Genomic DNA, 27,581 nt, shown 5'->3' on the forward strand with positions numbered 1-27,581 from the left:
ATTCACAATCCCAAGGGCATGGATCTTTCTTAGGATTCTCTTTACACACTTGGCTTCGCCTGATATACTCTCCTGCGAGGGCTTTCTTAGACAGATCACTTAATTCACAATCCCAAGGGCATGGGTCTTCCTTAGGATTGTCTTTACACACTTGACTTTACCTGGTATACTCTCCTGCCAGGGCTTTCTCATATAACACAATTCTCTCTCAATATGGGTATGAGACTCAGACTTGCACGGTTTCTCAGGCCGCAACCTTTTTCCATGCATTCAACATCCAACAAGTTGGACTTCACCTCCTGCCATGTTTTCTGCAAGGTTCTTCCGACTTGAGCCACTTGTTTGTATCAGGTATCTCTCTCTCTCCTGCATCAGCTGTGTGTGATTTCAATGTCCCGGCATTGCGTGTCTCCTTCCAACAACTAGGTTGCATTGTGGGCTGCCGTGCTCTAGTGACCTTCATAGCTCCATTGCTCCTCCTCATCCCTGTATTTCCAAAGGATTCCTATACATAGGATCGATAGTTATTGTAATTCTATTTTCAGGATATTGTAAAATGCCATCAGCAAGTCTTGTAGGTTGGTGAAGGGAGTTACCGCAATATGCCATCAGTGCATGAGGATTGGAGGGGGTATCCCTAAAAGGAAAAGGGAATACCATGTCTCATCTGATGACGGCTGCCTCCCCTCTGAGGGTCGCCTTCCCCATGTGGTCCTCCCTCATGTAGCCACCCTCAGGGTCAGGATCAGGTAGTGGCGGCAATATACTTTCTCTTACTGTCTGCTTCAACAGTGGCATACGACCAACCACTCCGCCGAGGAGAACGATTCCTGAGGCACTCTCTATTATGGTAAGCTTTAGAGGTGGTATGCGACCAACCACTGTGCCGAGGAAGATGACTCCTAAGACACTCTCTCGCTTCTTTCACTGTAGTCACACCCAGACACCACCCAGACTTTCTCCTTCTCCCGTTACCTCTTTCTCCGGAGTTCTACGCTGGTTTTTGATGGGTATGCAGGTTTTGATTCATGCTGTCTTCTGTCTGTTCGGTGGGCTCCAGTGCGACTCTGCTGCAGGATATTGCTGTCGGTCACAGTGTTCTTCAGTGACTACACGGTCCATGCCATCGGACCAAGGATTCCCCTCTTCAGACTTGGGGATCGGGTTGCTAGTGGTTTCCTTGGTGTCCTCTCGTTCCACTTCAACTGCTGGTTGGCTGGCTCTCTTCATGTAGTCCTTTGTCTATTTTTATATAGGCTGGTTGGCAATGGTTGGCATTATGTTTTAAGTCCCTTTTCAATGTCTTTGCCATTCAATCGTTATTCCTCTGCACCGCCTCTGCCTACAAGTACTTCTATCATCACTCTCCTTTGTGTAATCCATCTTCTTCCTCGTCTCAGAGGAAGATAGGTCTATGGACCTACATAGGTATATGGGTTGGTTAGGCATATGTCTAGGGTTTACAAGGTGGGGAGGTGTATAGGGTGAGGAGTATTATACCATGTCTCCCTTAGATGTTTGCCCTTGTCCCTAGAGGGGTGTCTCTCCCCATGAAATCCTTCCACTGAGTACCACCCCCAGGAGGACTATGGGGTAGCGGCTTCACCTCCCTGGCCTTATGGGAAGGAGAAGTGACGAAATCTAAGGATTTGTCACATGCCCTTCCACTAATGCAGCTGGATTCGTCATCTTGTAAAGGAAAATTGGACAGGAAATCCATGTTTGCTTGCTCCTTTCATTTTCTGTGTTCTACACCAAAACAGAAGGCTGAAGATCAAGGAACCAGCGCATTACCCTTGAGTTGGTGTCCTTTCTAAGACTGAGCCATGTAAGGGGTGAATGGTCCGTAATCAATTTGAAATTCTACCTGCAAAATATTTTTTGAGGTATCCTACGGCCCATTTTATCGCTAAGGCTTTTAATTCAATGGTAACATAAATCCTCTCTCTTGGGAATAGCTTTCAGCTGATGTAAAGCACTGGATGTTCAACTCCATCATATTCTTGCAATAAAACTGCCCCTATCCCTATTTTGGAGGCATCGGTCTGGAGCAAAAATTATTTGTTAAAGTTAGGGACTTTTAAAACAGGCTTGCCGCAGAGAATGGACTTCAGGGTATCAAAACAGCCCTGATCATCTTTTTGCCATTTTGGTTTCTGAGGGTCAGCATTCTTTAACTTTTCAGTTAGACAGGAGGTGAAGGCAGATTAAATAGGGATGAATATCTTGTAGTAACCATTAAGTCCTAAGAAGGCCTTCAGATTCCTTTTAGTTTTGGGAATCAGTGTTTCTTGCACGGTTTGGACTTTTTCGAACTGTGGCTGAACCAGTCAATTTCCCACAAAAAAAACCAAGTACTGAACCTGCGATTGCGCCAAGTGGCACTTCCTGGGGTTAGCAGTTAGGCCAGCTTGTCTTAGGGCTCTAGTAATTTCACACAGATGTTCTTCCCAGGTTTTGCTATGAATGACAATATCATCCAGATAAGTGATGCAGAAACTGGAATAGGGCGCAAAATCTGGTCCATTAACCTCTGGATAGTGGCAGGAGCACCATGGACCCCAGATGGCAAGACTTTAAAGTGGAATAGTCCGCTAGAGGTAGAGAATGTTTGTTTTTCTTGTCCTCTGGATTTAATTGGACCTGCCAATAGCCCTTGGTAAGATCAATCGTGGAGAGGTAGATGGCCATGACCAGTCGATCAATAAGATCGTCAATACGAGGCATCAGGTAATTGTTTAACTGGGACATGGAAATTAGTTTTTTAAAGTCTATGCAAAACCTCCATGATTGATCGGGCTTCACCACTAGGACTACTGACGATAACCACAGACTTTGTGATGGTTCGATAATATCTTCATGCAGCATTTTCTCAACCTCTAGGATGACTATTTCCTTTCGGACTTCGGGGATCCGGTAGGGTTTGAGATTAATGACTTTCCCGGGAGGCATGCGTATATATGATAGTAAATCCCCTTCATTCTCCCATGCTCACAGCTAAAGACATCGGTGAATTGATCCAAAAGATCTTGGGTGTCTTGCTGTTGGGATGGTGGAAGGTATGCTTGCACTAAATTGGATCTGTCTGTCTCTTCGGACAAGAGACTGGGCATTAACATGGGGAGGATCCACTGGGTCCTCTTCCCACTCCTTTAAGAGATTAACGTGGTATATCTGAGTCTTATGTTTTATATCAGGTTGGGATATCTGATGGTTACAAGCGCCATTCTGTTCTAATACCTCAGAAGACCTGTGCCAGCGAGACAACATTTTATGTCCAGACGTAGGTAGGAGTACTAGGACCTTCTGTCCAACAGAAAAAGATCAAAATAACAGTTCCTTTGTCATATTGGGCCTTGTAGTGTTCTTGGGCTTTTGCTAATTGAGTGTGGACTATATCCCTTATCAGAGTCATATGTTCCTTCATTTGCTGTGCGGTTTGGGATAGTGGTAAGATGACCTCCTCCCTCTCTTCCCAGGTTTACCTTAACATGTCTAGGACATCTCAGGGATCACGCCCATCAAAGGGTAAAAAACAGAAGGAAGCTTGGGGAGCCTTCCTGATGGCAAAAGGGCCCAAGGGGCCGTCATATCCCAATTCTTTCCATCAGCTTCTACCAGCTGCCTAAGAACGCTTTTGAGTTTTTTATTAGAGCGTTATATGAGCCTGTCTGTCTGAGGATGGTATACAGAAGTCCTCAAAGTTTTAATTTGAACAATTTGTTTGACCCCGCCATGATTTTACTAATAAAGGTTGTTCCCTGATCTGCCAGTATCTCCTTTGGAAAACCTACTTGTGACAAAAAGGGAATAAGATGTTTTAGAATTTGTTGCAAGGTGTTACTTTGCATTGGAAAGGCCTCAGGGTAACGGGTAACATAATCTAGTACAACTAGGATATACTTGTTCACGAGTTTTGATGGTGTTAAAGATCCCACAATATCTATCCCTATTCAGGAGAAGGGGACGTCTATGATGGGTAGGGGCTGTAATGGGGCTGGAGGAGGATTATGCAGAGCAGTCTTTTTGACACAAAAAACACGTCATAGCAAAGTTCTTTATATCTGCATATATCCATTGTGTATGACTGAGTGTATGTATTGCTCTAATTGAATTGATGCCAAATTGAATACAGAGTGTAAATTATGCTGTGTACTATTAGTGTGACTGCAGAAGTTACGTTCATATATGCAGCACAACGTTTTGCCGTTATTTATCGGTGTCAAAGTGGATTGAAAAACTGTTCTGCTAAACTTGACAAGTCTTTACTGAACATTGGGTTAATTTCCACCTAGGTTTGAGTTATTTCTACTGCCCGAAATCACCTACACCTTGATCGCAGTGGCTTGCAGTTTATTCCTGCTCACAGTCACATGACGAGAATCTGTAGTTTGCAAAAACTCCAATTCCCTGCAAGTGCAGGATTTAAGTTTTGTTGCTGGCACATTCGCGCCGGCACGCTTGGCCGGTCTGCGCTTGTCCAGAGCTGAGTGCAGAAGGGACCGGCTGCCACATAGATTCACCCCGATAACAAGGCTAAGCCTTCTTCCGTTCCCTCAACTATATTCATAAACGTTATTATGGGGCTACATCCTGAAATCTGGCTGCTGCTTGCTGCACTGGTGCAAAGCTTCCTATCAGACTTATGCACAAAGGAAATAACACCTCCTCCCAAACATCCTGATACTAATGACACAAAGGAGAGTAGATTACCTCAAGCAACATCTTCCACCTCTAACCATGTATGCACGGGCAAGGAAAAAAATCACCAGCCACTGACACATGACCTCAGGTAAATACCCCAGGGATTTTAATTGACCTAAATCTAGAAACAATGTACTTACCTTTACCTATGCAAAACAAAGATGTAACTACAAATGGCAGCATAGAGCATGTTCGCTCCCTTCCAGTGTGCAATAGTACAGGAGCAACCAACATTGAACTCGCACTGAGCCCCTGGATTTAAAGGATAACCATGTAGGGTCTATGCCTAACCAATTAAAACTATCCCTGATAAACACCAGCTCATTGCCAAAACATGCCCTAGAAATACACAATTGCATTATGGATAATAGGGTAGACATTATGGGCCTAATTTACATAAGTATTTTATAATGGCAAAACCCCATTGGAAAATGTTCTGTGAATAAGGACCTATGTGCGTCATAGAGACCTGGTTGCAGGAACGCAACGTCCCAAGTATAGGCCTAACTAATCCTCCAAGATACAATATGTTCTGAAAAAACCACCTAAAGGACCAAGGGGCGTGAAATAGCAATCATAAGTAAAAAAGAAATTGGACTTCTTGAGTCAAATATTGAATGTACAGGATGCAAAATCATCCATGTAAAAATTACCCCAACCAACAATAATTGTATCAGCCTTATTCTAGTCTATCGTCCCCCATCTGAGATGCCATTCTTTAATGAAGAGATAGTTAATCTCATGCACCCTTTAAACCAACGTAATTCCACCACAATTATTTTGGGGGACCTAAATCGGCAAAGATGCCATTTAGCTGGTACAACATCTTGGCAACATGGGCATCCTAGTCCAAAATCATGAACCTACTCATGGAGGGGTTCGCATCTTGGACTCAGTGATGACACGCAACATTAGGATAAGCCCCATTGAAACCAAAGCATGCATCTGGTTTGATCATTACACCATATACTGCATCTTACATCTACCAGAAACCACTGGTCCTTCTGAAGCCCCTCCCAAAACAATTTGAAACAGGAACTTTAACAAACTCAATACTGCAGATTTAGAAGGTTGTCTTCAATCCATCATGATCGCCTCATCCGACTTAGATCCTCCATGCACACTGGTAGAAATTTACAAATCTCATCCCACCAATTTACTTGATAAAAAAGCACCTCTTAGATCCAAGATAGTGTGCGGTCATCCACATCAGCAAAATTGGTTTTCCCCTGTATTATGCACTTTGAAAAAAGCAAAAAGACAGGCCGAGCGAGCATAGGACAAAAAATAAAATACAGATAATAGAAAAAGATGGAAATGTCTGCAAAAGACATACAAAACCAAAATGTTTGACATTAAAAAACAATTATGTAAAAAGCAAATTGAGACTGCAGGAAATAGCACTAGATCTTTCTTTAAACATACAGGAAATGGAAAAAGCCAACGGGCCTATCCCACTCTTTTGTTCTGGAGAAAGCAGACTGTGAAAAAGTACAAAAAGTCTTTCAGCATAAAGTGCTGTTGGCCTGTAATAAAATTCTAAACTGGCAGAATAATTTAGGGAAATCCTGTGAACAAAAACCAGCGAATGACCAAAAGGGAAACTAATGTGTTTTGAGGATTCTCCTTTAACACCATCTCCATTGGAGAAATGGTGAGGATATTAGCAAATACAAAGCCCACATGTTGCCTGGGAGATCTTATACCAACCAAGATCATACTAATGAACAGCAGTACGCTGCAAGCCCTCCCCGCAAATTCACCCCAACACCTGCAATTCATCAATTTCCTGGTCTACCCCTCCCGCCCTCCGCTGATCTCCCCAACTCATCAGCTTTGTCCCTACCCCAACCTTACACAAAACCTGACCTTTCGCTTGAGTGATAGTCAGGAGTCCAGCCCTCCCCATACGCCTATACAATTTCGTGGTTGCAACACAACACTCTCGGGTCTGATCTCATTCCAATTCCAGTGTCATGCATTATTAAAGGATATGTGCCATCGGGCATATTGTCACCCATTATTCCCTTGTTGCATTTCCAAAAAGGCATTGGCCACCTCTGGAGTGTGAAAGAAGACTGCTCGCCCTTCATGTTCTATGCTGAGCTTAGCCAGAAACAGCATGGTGTAGGAGATGCACCCATCACGTAGTTGTTTCTTGACTTCTGTGTATGTCCTCCTAGAAGCTTGTATCTTGTCTGAGAAGTCCGGAAAGAATTTGATCGTTTCTTCTTTGTAAGTTACCATCCCTTTTTCTCAAGCTTTGCGAAGAGCTGTGTCCCTGTCTCGATAATCTAATATGCAGGCTATAATTGGCAAGGCGGTGCCCCTGGAAACGGCTTCTTCCCACTTGGTATCCGGTGTGCCCTTTCCACTATATACACCGCAGAGAATTCCTCCGGTCCCAGCGCCTCCCATAGCATCTCTTCCACAAGGGGTTCCATATTTCTCTGCGCCACCGACTCCAGAACTCCGATTATTCTTGGGTTTTTCCTCCTTGATCTAGACTCCAAGGCATCCTGCTTGTCGGCAAGCTCCTTTAACGCTCGCTTCACCAGTGACATCTCTGGCCACCAATGCAGATTCTTCCTCTACACTGGACACTCTTCCCTCTACCTCGTCCAGCCTCTCTCCGTGTTTGTCCAGGTGGACTTGCATTGCATGTGGTCAACCTTGCAGGTGACAGTGTCCGTTTTCCTGTCTAGAGATTGTATGCTGGTTTGCAGCTGATTAAACATTGCCTTGATGTCCTGAAACTCCCTAGATGGCTCTGGGGCCACTGCTTGGGCCTGTAACTCTGGGGGTCCTCCAATGATTTGTTGTTTCTCGTTTGGGAGGGCGTGTCGAAGTGCAATTTGGACTGTTGTTTGTTCCCTTTGCTGGACTTGGACATCTCCACCACCCTTGGCGCCTATATGAACATGGAGACACTGTGCTATGTTTATCTCCCCTTCCTGGGGTATACCCCCTATTGTGTCTGTCAAGCGCTCTCCTGTTGAAGCTCCTATGGCCCCCTCGGTCAGGCTCAAAGATCGTAGTCTAGTCTAGAGTCATGTAACAGAAGAGGGAGCACCTCATAAAAGACAGGGTTCTGTGTTATTAACTGATATCATGTCCACTGTTTCCACTAACATGCCAGCTTTTTCCACTGTAGCGTTCTCTATACAGACCTGTTTCTGTGACCGATCCGGATCCACTCCAACCCCCTTTATGTTCAGGTGTCCCACAGTGTCGGGAGGATCCCTGGTTCGATTAGTAGGATCTGGTGTGGCCTTTACGGGCCGCTAGGTTCTGTTCTCCGTTTCCCCCCCTTTCAGGTCACTGCCTCTCATCCGATGTAGCAGGAGCAGGGTCTCCCCGTGAGTTGTAGGGTTTCAAGTTGACAAACTGTTATGTCCCTTATATCCACCTATCCCGTGGCTTGTCTCACTCTACCGCCATTCACATGGGTCCCGTCGCAGATCGGGCCCAGTTCTGATGCTGTCCTCAGTTTATGCTGGTTCCCAACTTTTTAGGGTAACCCCTGACTCAGCTATTATGGTCTGTGGCACCCAGGGAAACTGTCAGGTTATGATCTCCTCTCTTCCCCTCTTCAGTCACAGTGTTTCTCCTCTGAGCCCTATATTGGTCAAGCGATTACCGGCCCCACAAGCTCTGTGAATCGTTATCCTCACCTCTCGAGATGCAAGTTCATGGCTTTGTTGATGTGGGAAGGTGTCTGTTTCTTCACACCAGCAGGCAGCGACATGTCACTTGTTCGAGTGGCCCATGCCACACCAGGTCTGCTCGTGGGCCGTGTGGTCACCAGAATGGGATCAGTCCTACATCGTTGCCCCCACTTGTTCAGCGCTTCATGGCACATTAGTGACCCCCCGCTCCGAGTCCAGGGGTACGCCGGGCTTCCACACTCGGGAACAGCTCCTCCTCCTTCGCCTACAATCCTTCGTATCTCAGAGCCTCCACGTATTCCCTGGAACTGTGCTTCCTCGGCACAGATTGACTCCAAAACATCGCTAGGTGTGAGGGGTGAATGTTCACATGCACGACACTGCCTCAGAGCATTAACTTTTGTCGTGGCAACCTCTCAATATTTGCCGGATCTGTATAAGCATGTAGGAGTTTGCACAGCAGTATTTTTACCCCCTTTCCTACAAGATTTGTCAACGCCTCTTTTTCACACAGAAATGTGCCTACAGCTATTAAGGAACTAGCAGTAACTCCTTGTGTAAAGAAACCTGGTTTCAGACCCAAGGATCCTGCTCCAATCACACCATTGAGTGGATAAACTCCTTTCTGAGCGAAAGTAGTTCTAAAATCTGCTGGGGTACTGCTTGCTCTGACTCAGCCCCTATTAACTATGGAGTTCCTCAGGGGGCTTGCATCTCTCCCGCACTCTTTAACATATATATATAAAACCTCTATGTGAACAACTGGAGACAAAGGGCCTTCACTTTACAAACTATGCCGATGATTTCCAACTCATAACGGACCTTAGTGGAGACTATGCTACAGATTCGAACAATCTCAACTCCATCTACGCATCCTGCAAACAGCAAGCCACCCAACACGTGGCCCTTATAATTTGATTTCTGCCAATTATTTTTTTTTTCTCTGCTGTAATCTTGGATTGACCACCTATCAGCAGTGTACCACCGGAGAGTGCTGGAACTGGACCCTGGACATAGGCATCGCAAATATTTGCAGCAATATAGCATTGTAGTAAGACATATATATTTACACCATTTTTGTTGAACTTTTGCTTCTCTACTTCATGTGTTTTTGCAGCTGAGCTTCTACCTGGACCTATGTGTTCTAATATGTATTGTAAATACTTTAGTTAATTTAGTTAATTTTTCCCATTTTCTCCTGGTCCTGATTGCTATCTTTATTTCACCTTATCACTGAGGGAGTAGAGCGCAAGAGCTGTTATTGTCATAAGGAAAAACCGAGAAAGATAAGCGCTAAAAACGGTCCTGTTATTTTCATAGTTAGTGAATGCTAAAACCTAAAAATAAAAAAAAAACATTAAATTGCAGTTGAATTACCTGTAAAATGGATACATTTCTAATTAAGAAAAGCTGGTAAAGATGACATTTGCGATTAACAAAATGTAGCTACTTTAGAGGAAACTACTCGGGAATCAACTATTGTAAGGCCTGTATAAGTACATAAGAAGTGTAGAGGAAAAATGGCCAAGCCTCGTTTATACAATAAAGATTATATGAAACTGGGGTTCACATTTTCTGGTAATGAAAATACTCTTCGTCTCCAGTGTTTAGTTTGTGGGGATATATTTGCAAATTAAAGTATGGTACTGATACATTTAAGTGTCATTTTACCACAAAACACAGTCATTTGTCAGAAAAACCAGTAGAATACTTTATTGAGCTTCCAAAATCTACAAAGAAGCAGTCTGCAACATTCACAAAGAGAATGAAGACATCAGAGAAAGCTCAAAAGGCAAGTTACTTGGTTGCTCAAATAATTGCAAAAAACAAGGACCCAAAGGCTATTGCCGAAACCCCCATTAAGGAATCCTGCTGCGCTATTGTTTGAACAATGTTTGGCCCCGAAAAATGTTTCAATTTAATAAAATCCCTTTGGCAGATAACACGATTGGAAGACGTATTGAAGACGTGCATGATGACATTAAGCAGCAAATGAAGGGTATTTTTCAAGACGATAATATGATCTTTACATTGCAATTAGACGAAGCAACCAATGTCAGTAGGTTAGCACAATTATTGGTTTTTATACGTTTGATTCATACGGACAGAATTATTGAGCAATTCTTGTATTGTCTAGAACTTCCAATTAGAACTAGAGGTGAAGATATATTTAAAATTGTAGATTGCATCATGAAAGAAAATAATTTGCAATGGTTCATTTGTGTAGGAATATGCACAGGTGGCGTATCCTCAATGGTTGATTCAACAAAAGGTTTTTACGACTTTAGCAGAGAGAGTGTATGAAAATATTATAATTACTCATTGCTTTTTACTTCACAACTAACTAGTCGCGCAGACTATTGGAAATGAATTAAGAAAGGTTTTGGAAAAAGTGGTTCAACTGGTCAATTACATTAAAAGAAGTCCTCTTCAATCACGATTATTTGCTCTTATTTGTGAAGAAATGGGGGCAGTGTTTTATAAGCATCTATTACACACAATTTTATTGGCTCTCAAGAGGTTGAGTACTTTGTCGTGTATACGCATTGAGGGAAATTATGCTTAAACCTTTTGAGGAAAATCGGCAAAATGAATTCTGTAATCTAATTCAAAACAAACTTTGATGCACAAAATTGGCATATCTTGCTGACATATTTGAACATTTGAATAAAATAAACACCAGTATGCAAGGAAAAGGAGAACATATCTTAACAGCAGTGAATACAATTTGTACTATGAGAGACAAAATAGCAATTTGAAAAGGAAAGTGAAAGAAGGACATTTTGAAATGTTTTTCAAAACTGCTGAGTACCAGCTAAAATGTGATATCAGCTTGCTAATTGTTGACCATTTAACTTTGCTTGGTGAGAAAGTTCATTTTGACTTCACAAATGTTGAAATCCAAGAATATGATTGGATCCAAAATCCATTTCTTTCAACTGCAACAAGGAACTTTTCACTTATTGAAGAAGAAGAATTAGTTGGCATAAAAAATAATTGAAATCTGTTAATAATGTATGAAGAGGATGACTTGGGCAGCTTTTCGATTCATATTTAAAAAATGCATCCAAACATAGCTAAAAAACCATTAAAAATGCTTCTACAGGAGACACCACTGGGGGAGCGGGCAAAATGGCTGCCTGACCCATCGTCATCCCAGAAAGCCCACAGCGAAACGGCAGCGAGCAGAAGCACTATCAGCCCTTAAAATCCAGTGAACCGAGAATTGAATTGGGGAAGTCACTGGCACCAAGCAGGTCTTTTCCCAGGGGAAATCGGTGCAGATGAACCCCTAAATGCAACACGGAGTGGGCGCTCCACCCTGCCCCCCAGCCTCTGCAAGAGAAAGGCCATGTGTGCATGGGACAGCAGCCCAGCAAGACGCCCAACACGCAGAGGCAGCAGGGGAGGAATACTCTGATTCCCAGCAGGACCCAGAATGAAAGAAGGGGACCGACAGCACAGCCGTTGAGGGACCACGACGGTGTGCAGAGCGACGAGCAAGGCTCAGATCCTCCCATAAAGAGGACCCAGAATACAAGGTCAGTCCGGCAGTGTGGCGTGGTGGACACAAAGGAGAGCAGGACCCCCATGTCAGGAGAACTAAATCCTGCAACAGCGCACAAGCTCCAAGGGTTTTGTCACAAAAGTTCCATCATGGCATCGCAGCCCCCACCGGAGGCACCCACCATACCCAGAGCAGACCAGGAAGCCTCCACGAAAGTGGATTTCTGCCTGCTCCTAGACGGAATTCGAACATTAAAGAGCAGCATGGCAACCTCAGTAAACGCTCTCCAAGACAGGGTCCACAAGGTCAAGGATAAGGTGGAGGCCCTTGAGAATTACCAACTCTCAGTGAACCTCATAGAAATGAAAGGAGAGGGCCAATCGCAGGACCTAGAGCAAAGCAATGCGGATTTGGCGGCTAAGGTTGACAACCTGGAGAACAGGGAGAGGCGATCTAACATTCGTATTCAAGGCCTTACAGAAGCACCAAATCAAACCCCATCGAGCCAGGTAAAACAAGTGAAAGCATTGATGAACTCTCTCTTTCCGTTTCCCTGAGCTCCAGATTTGGAGTTTGCGCTAGTACACCGAGTGGGAGGCCCTCCAAATGCCACCACTACAGACAAAGTCAAAATTGTACAGTGGGCACAAGAGCAAGACCACATCGATTTCGACGGTTCGCGGGTTACAATTTTTCAAGACCTGTCAGCATCAACTCTCAACAAAAGAGAAGAGTGTCACCCACTGACCATATGGCTACGCGAACAAAACATTCGCTACAGGTGGGGCTTCGCCTTTGCGATTTCTTTCGAGGATGAAAACCAGGAATACAGAATAGTCTCAGCTGAGGAAGTAAACAGCGCACTACAAGGCCTAACAGCGGGAGCAAGTGGAGTCGAGGGGGAAGAGCTTCTGTCGTCCTTGGAACCACCCAGGAAACCTATGGGCCCCTGACCGAAGAGAGGACGTGCTAAGGGTTCGAGAAAGTTTAGGAGATTCAAAACTCCCTGATACTAAGGGGGTACAGGAACTTCACAAACAGTTCATCAGGTGGCACGAGACAGCGGCGGGGAAAACCGTGCTATAGACCTTGATCATGGCTGGAATGGCGGCTGCACTGCCCCAGGACCGGAATTCAAATGGGCTGTATAGTTAAGGCTTGGGTTATTAAGCGTATGTGGCATTCAAAAGCATATTTGTTATAGTGACAAGTTGTAGGCTCCGGGGTGTCCCCCATAGTGTGGCCCTATGTTTTTTTCTAGGTTGTCTCCATCTTGGGGGAAGAGTTTTTCCCTAGTTTTTTAGGGGAGTCTAGAGGGAGGGTCAACAAGCAGGAAAGGGGAGGGAGGAAGGGGCTAGACACTCAGGAGCTTTAGCAGGCCATACTTCACAGTAAAACAGCATGCAGCGCACACACACACACAAACAGCACATGCACAGAGAGGCAGAGGTCATCAGGCCACAGAGACCCCAAGCATATGTAGATGATTTCTAAAGCCAGACACACAGCTACAAATGTGTTTTATCACGTCAGAGTACAATGGCGACTGACCCAGTGCATTTCGGGACATTAAATGTGAAGAGCCTCAACTCACCCCAAAAGTGGTCAATGTTGATGAGGGTGTTTAACCAGTCCAACTTAGACATATTCCTTGCGCGCGAAACCAAATTCCGACGGGGGAGGAAACCACCCTGGAGGGTAGACAACTGGGAGGTGCCATCTGGGCATCGGGTCTAGTCAAAGGAGGGGGGGTCAGCATTTCGCACCGTGTATCATCAGGGTTGCAAATAACGCAGACCCACAGAAGTCCAGACGGGAAGTTCCTAGCCGTGAATGGCACCATTCGGTCAAGAACTACATTATGTTCAGCATATGCGCCCAATAGCCAACAAATCAAGTTCAGCAGTAAGCATTTGCCTTTTTTTTTTTTTTTTTTAGAAGGCTGGAGAACAGGGTTTTTTTTTTATTTTTATTTTTTTAGAAGGCTGGAGAACAGGGGTGCTGGTCTGTGGAGATGATTTTAATATTGTGATGGAGTCAGCCTTAGACTGGGTTTCATATAGAAAGGGAGCAGCTCCTCCCCAGGAGAGAGGGGGTTTTCAAAACCTTCTGCTTGGATATTATCTGGTAGACACGTGGCAAGCTTATCTGCAAACGAAAGCATACACATTGTATTCTCCGCTGCACCAAACATTTACTCGCATAGACTACATTTTCACGGAGGCAGCTCTCGAACACAACATAGAATGGGCATTCATTGAACCAGTGGGCTGGTCGGATCACAACATGAGCACTTTAGATCCCGATTTAGGACCCAGCACAGAAAACAGACAAAAGATGGATCTGCAACGACACACTTTATAAAGATTGGGTCTTTAGTTAATTTCTTGATGAGGAAATCAGAGATTATTATTAACGTAATGACACAGGTGACCCCACTAGGGTAACAGTCTGGAAGGCGGCCAAGGCCATGTTGAGAGGGCTCCTGATAGCGCGGGGGACATTTGTGAAGAGGGCCAGTCTACTGCGGGAATCACACCTGAAGAGGGAAATAAGAAACAAAGAGGCCGACCTGTCAGACGGGGAGGGGGATGCAGTCGAAGTGTTGGCAGAAATCAAGGAGCTCAGGCAGGACCTGAAAGAGGTGTGGCGCAGAAAAATGCTGACTGGTCTCTGTTATGTCAAACAGAAATTTTACGAAAAAGGAGACAAAGCTCACACCCTATTAGCAGCCAGGCTGAGAGGACAGAGAGCTGAAAGAGCAGTATACAAAATTAAAAACCCAGAAGGGTCAACACTAATGGGCTGATTCATGGAATTTGTGCGACGAAAAACAGGGATTTGTGCACCATTCTGCCCGCAAATCCCGCTTTAACAAATGGGGATTTGTGGGCTGAATGGCGCACAAATCCCTGTTTTTCGGTGCACAAATTCCATAAATCAGCCCCTAAATGACCCCACTGATATAACAGCCTGTTTTGCCCAGTTTTACAAGCAGCTTTATTCCACTGAATGTGCCTCCACCCAAGAAAGCATAGACAAATTCCTAGAACACCTGGCGTTCGACCCACTGCAGAGCCCAGACACAGACAAACTGAGTGCTCCAATAAAAGCAGAGGAAGTCAGTATCGCTATCTCCAAACTGAAGGCAGGGTCAGCACCAGCACACAATGGCTTCACCCACGCTTTTTACAAGACTTTTTTGTGGGGCTGTAGCAACCTTCTTGACTCTACTGTTTAACAATATCATGGAGACGGGCCAAGCCCCTGCGTCTTTCACAGAGGCCAGAATAATTGTTCTCCCTAAGGAAGGAAGGGATAAGCTTGAGTGTGGTTCATAAAGGCCAATCTCCCTCTTGAACGTTGATGCTAAGGTATATGCCAGTATCCTTGCCAATAGGCTGTGCAAACTGTTGGCAAAGCCTATACACAATGACCAGGTTGGGTATGTGAAGGGGCGACAGGGCCCTTGACTTGATGGCGTTGAACGATTCCGCAGATGTGGACCCTACCATGGTTTTGGTCGTTGCAGAGAAAGCCTTTGATCGGGTGGAGTGGCCGTTTATGCTTCAGGTCCTGAGGAAAGCCAACCTAGGGGCTTGTTGGATCACGGGGGCACAAGCCCTGTATCGCAACACAAAGGCAAAAGTCATAGTTAACGGGGTAACATTTCCCCCTTTGACCTGAGCCGGGGAACTAGACAGGGCTGCCGCTTGTCTCCTCTGATCTTTGCGCTAGTAATGGAACCGTTGGCCCAAGCTATATGGAAAGATGCCTCAATTACGGGGATCACCAAGTTTGGAAAAGAATATAATCTTGCGGACAATGTCCTAGTCTACTTGACACATCGACTCCGGTCCATTCCAGCACTTTTGGCTGCAATAGAGGAATACGGGACCCAAACAGGCTTTCGAGCGTATCGCAGTAAAACAGTAGTCCTACCATTAAAAGAGGGCGCTCCCACCCCAGATACTCATATGGAAACATTGGGCCTGAGGCTCGCTCACAATAGCATCCGATACCTAGAGGTAACAGTGACGAAACTTCTAGGAGACCTATATCAGACCAACTACACCTCGCTCTGGACAATGATAAAATGGGATATCGAAAAATGGTCAAAACAAAATCTCACATGTGCAGGGAGGTTCACAACTATTAAATTAATGTACTTCTGCGGCGTCTCTTCCTGTTCCAATCCCTCCCGGTCATATTACCAGACTCCTTTCACACAGAAATCAAACACGCCCTGCTAACCTTTCTTTGGGATGGGAAAAGGCCCTGAATTGCCTATAAGGGGCATACCTAACATATATACATATTACTACAGAGCAGCTCAATTTAGGGTTCTGCTAGACCATCACAGGGGATCAGAGAGTAAGCAATGGGTCCGTTTGGAAAATGGGTATTTTGCACCAGTCATGGTGGGAGAGTGGCTATGGGTCCCCCAGAAACTACTGCCGCAAAGTGTCCGGGAACACCCAATATTGGCGGTGTTGTGGGCCCTCTGGAAAAAGAAACCAGACATGAGGGGTGTCACCACCTGGCCCTCCGCCTTAAGCTGTATTTGGGCAACTCCAATAAGAGATCTCATAACAGACCCTATTTGCTTTCAACCACAGTAAGAACAGGGTCTGGTCAGGGTGGGGCAAATGTGGAAAGATGGGATCTTTCTGACCAAGGAGGAACTAGAAAGTGCACAGCAAGGCCAGCAGATCCACCCAATGCTATTCCTGCAACTAAAGGGTGCACTCACTTACATGTGATGGAACATGCAGCCCCAGAGGCCTCTCTCCCCAGTGGAGAGCGTACTTAACATACACATGGGCTCTAAAGGTTTAGTCGCAAAACTTGATGGCGCCTTACTGCACAGAGGGCACCTACCAACACCACGCCAGCAAGCCAGGTGGGTGGATGACCTAGGCTGGGAAGGGAATCAGGAGGGATGGGCCACAATATATAGAGCGGTCTGGGGTTCCACGATTTCAGTCCAATACAAAATGCACAACAGCAGGTTATTCATACAATGGCACCTCACCCCCCAGCAGTTTGCTAAGATGTACCCGGGAATGAGCCTGTATTGTTGGAGGGAATGCACACAGATTAGCGACTACTGGCACCATTGGTGGGGCTGCCCCAAAGTCCAGACTTATTGGAAGGAGATCCTGGGATGGATTCACAACATAGAGGGTATTGAAAGAGCAGCAACACCCCTTCTGGCCCTGTTTGGGGTTGAGCGGGTAGAAGAAAAATACTTGGTTCTCCCCCACCTGCCCAGAAATGTACTCCTAACAGTTTCGGGTGTGCTTAGCTATGAGATGGAAAAATAGCACTGTGCCCATGAAAAAAGAGTGGCTGCGTAAGGTTAAAGAAATATATGATATGGAAAGCCTTATTAATGGAATCTGATGCACACATAGACTCTCAGTGGCTTCCCTTCCTGGAGTACTGGGAGCAGAACAAAGCATCACCCTAAAACACTGCACAATAACACCCTCAAATTCTTAGTAGTATGTCATATTGTGTGTAACTTCAAACTGTCTCTTAATTTGTGCCACACTATCTCTTGTCTGAACGTCAATTCCCTAGCGTAAATGGTCCTGTGCTGAATATTGTACTTCCTTCTGTCACTGAAGGTTGATTGATAGGTGATAAGGGGGAAAGGGGACGGGGGAGAAAAATGAAAACCAGATCATCTTCTTTCCTTGTTTGAACACTGTACCGCAATACTATCTTTTGATGCATTGGTTGATCTTCAATAAAAATCTATTCATAAAAAAGCTTCTGCAGTTTTCTACTACATACATTTGTGAAGTATCCTTTTCAACGATGGCAAACTGAAAGACACCGAATCGTGGAAGCTTAAAAATGCTTGATGACAAAATGCAAGTGTCTGTCTAATATTCCACCAAATAGTGAAAAGCTGTGTGCACCCTATCAACCTCATACATTCCATTAAAATGGTAGGTAGTGTTCTTTTCTTTTATTGTAAAACAATAAACGGATTTGTTAAACAAAAATGGTAAGTAGTTACTGGTGTTATTCAACCTTTTGTAATTTATGCACATATTTACATACTGTAAAAAAAACATACTGTTACTCATAAATGACAACAATATATGATATTATCTTACAAATCATATTTTTAAAAATATAAATGAAAGGTTTTCATGAGATATTTTGTGTGTCCCCCATACATTTTGTTATTACAATTTACATATGTGTCCGTATCTCTTATAACGGGTTAGTTTATAACCTCTGGCTTGCTAGTAAAACTGAATTAGTGTGTCTCAAAATGATGCACGTCTAAAATGTGTGTCGCCAACATGAAAAATGTGGAAAGCTCTGTGCTAATGGGTCTGTTAGGATGTCTTAGTACCTTAAAGAGTCCACCGTCCTGTGTCAAAAGTCCCTATCTCTGTCCTCACACTTATAACTAAACTAAACAGTTCTTGGTCTAGGAGAATGACTCGGTAGTGACTGACTAAAGGGCACTGAATCAACAGTGTACAGGGTAATGCCCTGACTAATTGCTTTTGTAACACAAAAAAGGGGCAAACCACAACTGTATGAAAATGTTCTGCAGCATTTTTAGCACTATAATTTCTTTTTACTTTCTTTTCCTGTCCCTTTTTGATAAGCGGCTCACCAGCGTTTTCTAGACACAGATTGGGACCAGGCAGGTTTAGTAAGAAAATCTTTGTTTCCTTGTCTTTCACCAACAACCCCATTCTCCATGAGCCACCTATTGACTGTGAACTCATTTTTATGCTGAAAAATGTTTCATGTAGTTGTGTTTTGCCCCTTCTAGGAGAATGACTGCCTCCTCCTGGACTAGCTGGCACAGTTCTGGTTGAAAGTTCTCCACCATGGGGCATGACTCCCTTCCCCTAATTGTAGTGCTTCACAAACAAACAGAAAGGTGCAGGTCCTCTAACACTCTGCAAAGAAAGTACAATGCTTTGTATCCCAGGGGGAATGACTCTCTTCCCCTGGATCATTGATTTGATGCTTCTTGCGGGTTCAATTTGCCAGGAGAATGACTGCCTTCTCCTGGCCTTCTTCAGCTGTTTTTTCCCAGTTCAAAACACCAGAGAGAATGCCTCCCTTCCCATGGTCTTCCTTACACTATATGTTACAGTTCACAACACCAGGGTGAATGACTCCCTTCCCTATGCCTTTCTCGGGCTCTACTTTACAGTTCAAAACACCAGGAGGAATGCCTCCCTTCCCCTAGCCTTTCCCTGCATAGTTCACAACACCAGGGGGAATGACTCCCTTCTCCTTGCTTTTCTCATAAAGCAAAGAACCAATTGTTATGAGGGTCCGAGACTCAGGTGTCTCTTCTTCCGCCAGGAGTACTTGGTATACTCTCCTGCCAAGTATTACGATGCAGGGAATGCTTTGTAATTTCCTTTTCTTGTGGGTGAGGGTCCCAGACTCGTACCACTCTGTGACTTGGTTTGGGCAGACCTGGTCCACTCTCCTGCCATGAGAAATTTGGCTTGCAATATAGTTTCTCTTACTGTCTGCTTCAACAATGGTTTGAAACCAACCACTGCACCGAGGAGGACTCCTTTTATTGGATATTTGTAAGGCACCTATACAACAATGGTGTTTAAGGGTGCAACAAGACAAAAAAGGTGGAGGGGACAAGGGAGAAAGATAACAATAACAGTCCTACTAGGCATTGTGACATTCAGATCGTGCAAGGGCAGTAACAAGAAGTGCGTGGGAGAGGGGGAGTATGCAGGTCTCTGTGAAATGCAAAGGGCTAGGAGGCATGAGGGTGTAACCACTTCCACCTTTATATCTGGCACTCGCCCTCCTGAGAGACCAGGAGGGCAAGTGCCACGGATTGCACAGGGTGCAGGGGGTGAGGGTCCACATGCTAAGTGCGAGGAGGGGGTGGAACTGTGCAGGGGGGGGGCTGTGCCCTGTAGAACTCAGAGGGAACCAGGCAGCCAGTCACTGCTCGAGAAGGGGGTGTTAGCAGGAGCGGGGGAGAGGGAAGTAAGAAGAGAAAAGAAGGGTCTTGAGGAGCTTCTAGAACTTAAAGAGATCCGGCTGAAGCCTGAGAGGGGCAGGGAGACCATTCCAGAGGGAGGCTCCTGCGGAGGAGAGATCTCTACCCTCACTCTCTGTTTGGAGTAATGTCTGATCTGCAGAGAGTTACAGCTAGAAGACCGAAGGGCTCTAGCAGGGAGGTATTTAGGGAGAGAGAGTTGGATGTATCGGGATTCTATTATGGTTATCTTTATTATTGGTAGGCGACCAACCACTGTACCGAGGAAGATGACTCCTGAGGCATTCTTTATAATGGTTATCTTCAGCCGTGGTATGTGACCAACCACTGTGCTGAGGAAGATGACTTCTGAGGCACTCTCTATTATTTATTTCAGCGCACAAAGCCCTGAGGCATCTAGGCGCTAGTTACAGTAAGTGCTTGTTACAATTCATAGGACACACATTGGGATTACAGGGTTGTGGCGGTTGGGGAAAGCAGACACTGACATGCCTGACCTCATGTTACAGGGGGCTACAACACGCATGCAGACATCAGAGGGACAAAATAGGTGCAAGTATACAGACTGGCAAAGCCTCACCTCAGCTTACGGGGGGCTACATCAGGCATGCAGACATCAAAGGGGCAAAATAGGTAAATAGGTGCAAGTATACAGACTGGCAAAGCCTCACCTCATGTTACGGGGGGCATCATCAGGCATGCAAACATCATAGTGGCAAAATAGGTGCAGGTATAAAGACTAGTAAAGCCTCACCTCATGTTACGGGGGCTACATCAGGCATTCAGACATTATAGGGGCAAAATAGGTGCAAGTATACAGACTGGCAAAGCCTCACCTAAATGTATCTTCAGTAGTGGTATGCTACCAACCACTGTACCAAGGAAAAGGAGTGCTGAAGCACTCTCTTTTAGGGTTATCTTCAGTAGTGGTAGGCGACAAACCACTGTGTCGAGGAAGATGACTCACGAGACCCCCCTTTTCTTGTAACAGTGCATTGGATTTTTACCAATTTATTGATTTAATTAACTTCACCTCCTTTGTCTCTTTTCATAAAGTTAACCTACTTTTTCAGATTTCTCGAGATGTGAGATGTGTTTATTTCAAATCATTTTGAACATTGATTGTGTGTTATTTGGGTGTCAAAATAGGACACTCATATGAACTAAGGAATAATATTCAAAATTCATTAGAGCAATCCTACAACAGGAATACTTTTGTGTTATTTGATTCACTATCCTGTTTTTCCTGCTGTGACATGGGCATCGTTACGTTAAAATAGCTCTAGGAGATCCACATACCATGTTCACTATACAATTGGAGATTCTGAATAATTTAAGGCAAACAGAATATTTCTCTAATTTCCCAACTGTAAATGTGAGGAGAAATAGGCTGATCATACATGGGAATAACAGAGAAATTTACTTTATTAGTTCTGAAGGATTATGAGGGTGGCACTTATGTGACCAAAATGGTTTCATACTCTTTATCAACATGTGTACCTAATCTTCACTCAGTATTGGATCTCATGCCACATACTTCTAAGAAACCCAATAGCATTAGAGTTCATCGCCATAAATTTGATACTCAGGTTAGAAATATGAAAAGACAATCTCCCAAGGATAGTCATGAGCTTAAACTAACTACCACAAAGAAAACTGATATAATATCGGGGGTAAAACGATTACAACAGAAATAAAAAAACAACTGACTGAAAGGTCATCTGATCTATCAAAGAGATGGGGAGGCTATATTGCAATCACTAAAGAAGCAGAGCGCCTCTAACTTTTGGTGCTTAGTCAATGGTCTGGAGGTGATCCAATTTGTTTCACAAGCAAACCCTATACCAGAGCAAACTTGGGACACCCATTTTCGGGAGTTGTATAAGCAGGTAATCCTGCCAGATAGCAAGACAGAAACAGATGCCACTCAAAGTAATTGGGATTTAAAGATATCAGAGGATGCTGTTGAGCAAATGATTATTAGGGAAAAGCCCTCAAGGGCATGTGGTCCTAATTTAATTGCTAATGTGATCTTCAAACAGAATCCCTCTCAGTGGCCAAAAAGGTTAACAGTATTGTTTAGGGATATTGTGGTGAACAGGGCGACTCCTCCGTCATGGAGGACTTCATATGTAATTCCCATCTTGAAGAAGGGGGATAAATCTTCACCATCTAATCACACTAATGGATGTAGATCCAGAGGTATTTGCTGCTATGGTGTTAGAACATCTAGAAGAGTGGTGTAAAAATAACAACGTTCTGAGTGTTAATCGGTTTGGCTTTCGAAAGAATATGGGAACGGATTGTGGGGGCATCTTACTTAGTAGCCTTCAACATTTAGTTGAAGTCATGATAACCTCAAAAAAAGAATTTCAGAGGTGGCATCCTCCTGTGTATTTGCGTTCCAGAAGATTACTATGCATGACTCACATTAAATAATGATATAACAGCAATGGATGGCTTCAGACACTTGGCAAGAAGTATTTCAAAACTACAGCAAACACGCCTCAATCTTAAGGAACTAATAATACTATACCTCACCTCACTCCTTTCAATGACGCTAAGTCACTTGCCCGGCAGATCTCATCCCAGCTCTTATCTGGAAGCCAAGAAGAATCTGGATTCTGGAGCTTGTTCTGGAGTCCAACTCCCCCGGTCAACAAAAACATGAATTCCTGATATTCAATTTCTTTCCTGTCCCTAGATTCAAACAAAGTGCACAAAACATAGGCTTATTTTAATGTACATTTGCAATAAAGAAAGATATTTTTTCTACTAAACACATCAATCTATTGGATAATGCAATTAAAATAACTAACACCAGACAAGCAATACAACTGCAATAATAGACATGTCATGGCTTAGAATGCTCACATCCCACCCCCATTTATTGGTAATTTGTTAGGGGCTTATAAAATTAGCAAAACTGTTTCATCCCCTCCCTTGCATCTTTTTCTCTGGGACTTCGTTCAGCTGTGTGCAGTGCAGAGGTCTGCAACCTTTGGCTCGCCAGGTGTTTTGGACTACATCCGAGTGCATTCCTTTGCTTGCGAGACAAGCATCCTTTGAAGTGCTGGAAAAATGATGGGCTAGTAACTGTCTGGGTGATCACAAAATGATTATTCTGCAGTTCTTACTGTATTCAGCATTTTCAAAATACTGCATGAGGTGAATAACCCACAATTCAGGTTGATGGTAGTCATTACAACATGAAGTATTTAATATACTGTCTGTGTATTTTTAATACTGCCAGCATCATATTCACATTGAACAGAGGAACAGAGCTAACCAAAATCACAGTGTGAGCTTCTTGCCATCCCTTCAGTTGCCTACCAAAGATTTAAATAGGGGGATTGCCTGAAACAGGGAGGGTAGCAGATAATGGAGGCAAGTTAGTTTTCTAGAATGTATACACCAGAGAAGTAATGCTTCTTGAAAGGATGTGTATGAGGTGCACTTACTGTACTGTACATTTTCCAAACAGATCAACAAAGTGACACACAAATGTAAAGCTTAAACTGTTTTGTTTTTTAATTGCGGAATTTGTGCAGATAAAGGCTGTGCAGAATCAGTAAATGTCTAATATGGAGTTGCTAAGCAACAGCAACAAGGATGAGACTAGAACACCTGCAGGTGCAAGTAGGTCAGGGGGCAATGTAAAGTGAATGTGAGAGCGGGATGCAAAGAAGAGTGATGAGGGGAGGGTGACAACAAGAACTGGACCATTACTGGAGGCAAGTGTATGGACACTAGAAGTCACAATGATGTAATGGTGGTGAAACCCCTGATGCTCAGGAAAAGTAACGGAGATTGTAACCATATTGTACACACAACATTGAGTAGAAAACAAAAATGTTCACACCATAGTGACTACTGTATCTCTAGTCTATAGTCCCCTTTCCTCCATACTGTATGGGCTTATACCCATTGGGGAAAGGATCAGAGTCTTTTGCACCACAAGAGTACATGCCAGTGCCACTTTCATTTTCAAAGGTGTGTGTGGGCAAGGTCACGGAGTGTGGCTCCACCTCACACCCTCTGTCACAACACGTCAGTCCTACCTTTTTCACTTGCCGGTTCTGACAAAGTTATGGGTGCTAGAGGGAGGCTTGTATGGAGGAAAGGGGACAATGGCCTAGGAGTAACCAACTCAATGCAGTGACTAACCTTTTCTTACTCCTACCTCCCATACCCTTCCCTCCATATTGTATAGGCGATTTCGTAACACATACATTTCTTGGGAGGAGTACCTGAACTACCCCAGAAGAAAATATTTCTTAGTACTGTTTGTATCAGATCAAAAGCTAGAATCCATGCAGTAATGCCTGTATAATGCAGAGAGAGCAATAGACACTTTCGTTGATTGACGGCCTGGAGAGGAACCACTAAATATCATGAATAAAGCTTCCAACTTGCAAAATAACTTTGGTGCCTTTCTAACATTCAAACAATGAAGGGTTTCCAATGGCCTTCAAAGTTGGCTATGGAAAGAAGGTCATGAGAGACACCTTCTGATTAATTTGATTAATTTATAAAGACTAGAAAAACTTTGGAAGGAATGAGGGATGTGTCTGCAACACTGCCTTTTCCCTGTGGAACAAGGAAAAAGGGTCCAAAGCTGAAAAAGCATATTTCACTAGGCTCAGACTGGGCTATGATTATTTAGGGTAATGACAGAACAAAAGCTAAAATTTCTAGTGTGGCCCCATTTTTTTGGTCAAAGTGGGGCACTTTTTTGGCCAATGCGGGCCAGATTGATAAGTTACTTCACCATGACGGCTGGTTGTTTTAACCAGTGTTACTGAATACATATTCTGTAAAATGCACAATTTGCATCACATTTTATCAAAAAGCTCTCCCTTGGGTACTACTCAATAGGTCTGTCACAAAAGGAATGAATTGCCATTTGCAACTCTGGGATGCTTTTTTTTGGTGCCCGAAACAGTTTTATGCCCCAGTCCAACCCTGTATTTCACTGACCTTTCTGGCCAAAGTGAGAGCAACCAGAAGCACTGTCTTCTATGTTACTAACTTGACGGCATAGTTTTGAATGGTTTGTGATCTAATGTGTGATCTACCTCCAACTCACTCAGGGTCAGTCGCTTTTCTAAGAAACGAGCTGGGGGTAGATCTCTGTCTTCAGCTGGGGCCTCCCTCTCGAACAGCCTCCCTGCCACTCTAAAACTTGAGGAGAACCATCTCCGGTTCCGGACGCACCTCAAGACCTTCCTCTTTTTCTTCTGTCTTCGCTCCCTCTCTCCCCTGCTGATCTGTTCTCTCTTGGCACTGTGCACCTGGCCACCCTCTGTCTTTTGGGCCCAGGTACCTTCTCATCCTGCCACCCTCCCGCACCGCCTCCGGGCCACCCCTTGCACTGGGGTCTGTATCTTCCTGCACTTATCAGACCTATCCTGTCTGCTGCCTTAAACCTAGCACTTGCAAATTGCTGGCTGCATTACCGTTTGTTGCCTTTATTATTTATTTATTGTTATTTATCTGTTTCTCCTCTGCTTCGCACTTTCCACCTCTCCCCCCTTCCATGTACTTTCCCCCTCACCCCTCTCCCATGCACTTGCACGTTCTCAATGTCACTGGGCCTAGTAAAATCGCTGTTTTGTTCTCCCCTGTTCCCCTCCCTTGCCTTGTCGCGCTCTGAAACACTTGTGTACGAGCGCGATAGAAATAAAATATCTATCAATCAATCAAAAAGAACCACATTGAGGTCCCAACCAGGTGAGGTAAAAGTTGACGCAAATCTTCTAGATGTCTTTTCACTATGGGACTTGCTGAGGAGAGAAAGAGCTTGTCTGCATTTCTGTTCTAACCTGTGCAAGCAAAGTAAGTTCTTCAAGTGTCCCTCGGAATTCCACAAGAAAGATAAAACATCATGCAGCTGTCAGGTAAGAGGGTTTAAGTTCCTTTCTAAAAGGCAGAAATGAGTCCACTTGCTCCGATACTGGAGAACGCCAGAGAGCAAAGGCCTCCTGCAGTCTGGATGGATTGAGCTCCCACTCATGGTTCCCCATTGTCTGCTCACCCTGTCTTTTTCTCCCCTGGTAGGTGAGTCACTACCAGAAAGTTGTTGTGCGCTACGGCCGACTCCTACAGAAGTACTGATAGTTGACAAAGATCAGGGAATCTTGTGCCTTCCTGCTTGTTGGCATAAAACATTGAGGTTATGCTGTCTGCCTGGATCAGCACCACCCTGTCCTGGACCTGTGAAAGGAATGATTTCATTGACTTGAAGATGGATTGGAGTTCCAGAATGGTGATGTGAATGGAAAGGTCCTACCTTGACAATAAGCCATGGACTGAACTCTGCTCTAAGGTAGCACACCATCCATTCAGAGATGAGTCAGTGGTAATCACCACAAATTAGTGGGAGCCTTCCAGGGGGCTGCCCAATAGGATTTTGTGACTGATGCCACCAAAGAAGGACCTACTCCTCCAAATTCCAACAATGAATCCAGAAAATGGAAATATGGAAAAACGGGGAACTAAAACAAATCAAAGAAATGGGGGTCATGCTTTCTTTGAAAATCCCCATAAACATCACTCCTATATTGATGATACCTTGCAAGTGAAAACAAGCAAGCACGCTTACTAAAGGAGGTAGTGATCCGAGCAATAGAGGAGTCCAACAAGGATATGATGATAATCTCTTTAGATCTTCCTACGACTGAGAATATTAATGGTAATTGGCAATGTAACAACTTGTTGTTGAAAGACCCAATAAATACACTTTACAAAGGGAATCAAATGTTCTTTGAAGTAAATTAGATGGAGGTGGTCCAGCCAACGCTAGTGTGGGACACTGCAGAAGCAAATATTTTAGGTCTTTTGATGAGGGGAGTAGCACAACAGAAAAAAATGAGGATATAATGTAATGTAATTGTCATTTGTATAGCGCCTTTTCCCATTGGTATGTCCTCAAAGCGCTGCAGATATGCACGCTCAGGGGACCGAAGTCCAAGGTATGGGAAATTTGTCAGATGAGTTTGGAATGCGTGTGTGCATTTTAGCCAATACGAAGGTATGTAGGGGTGGTCAAGTCCCTGCTAGCTACCCATGTCGAGCTGGCATGTGGATGGTTGCTGTGAGGTAGTCTGGAAAGTAAGCGAGTACAGGAGACTCACTATGTATCCAGCTCGACCGAATTTCTGTCATGGGCGATAGCTGCTTTCTTATGGCAGAGGTGTTGTGTGATGTGTCTAAGTAGTGTATGGAGTGTGATACATACCCGTGGCTCCTGCCTGATTTCTTGGTTTCGTAGATACAGCTGAATTTAACTCACTGGCTGAACTCAAACTGCAGCTGAATTTAACTGAGTGGATATTGTGCCGAATCTGAGGATGTCGTGCCTTCTCCCCTAGGGGTAGACCTTTCCCATGGGTTCAGGGCTGTGCGTCCACAGTTCTATAGTCTATCTGGGGGTGGTGCATGAGGGGAGTATCACATGTGAGAGGAAGCCCCTTGTGGGATTAAGGACGACCATTCTCAGAGACCACTGTATACCACCGCCTTAGTAAACCCTCCTCCTTACCCAAATCAAGAGTTCCCTCACTTTCTCCTAGCAGTGCTAATATCTGTTATTGTAAGGCTAAACCACTTAATATGATCGAGCTGACTAATAACCCTGGAAAAACGGAATGCTTCCCATGTAGCTCTACCATCACTA

At 44.3% G+C, this 27,581-nt stretch overlaps 1 protein-coding gene across 1 annotated transcript in view; it reads right to left on the bottom strand.

Moving 5' to 3' along the window:
* DNAH12 (dynein axonemal heavy chain 12) overlaps nt 1-27,581 on the bottom strand; it is a 3,791,933-nt gene that overhangs the window by 653,733 nt on the left and 3,110,619 nt on the right. The window contains exon 61 of the mRNA XM_069643677.1: nt 22,445-22,603. Within this exon, the coding sequence (XP_069499778.1) occupies nt 22,445-22,603 (159 nt within the window). The remainder of the gene's footprint in view (nt 1-22,444; nt 22,604-27,581) is intronic.

This window comes from Ambystoma mexicanum, chromosome 2p, assembly GCF_040938575.1.
Source record: "Ambystoma mexicanum isolate Mex_15411 chromosome 2p, UKY_AmexF1_1, whole genome shotgun sequence".
NCBI classification, from domain to species: Eukaryota; Metazoa; Chordata; class Amphibia; order Caudata; family Ambystomatidae; genus Ambystoma; species Ambystoma mexicanum.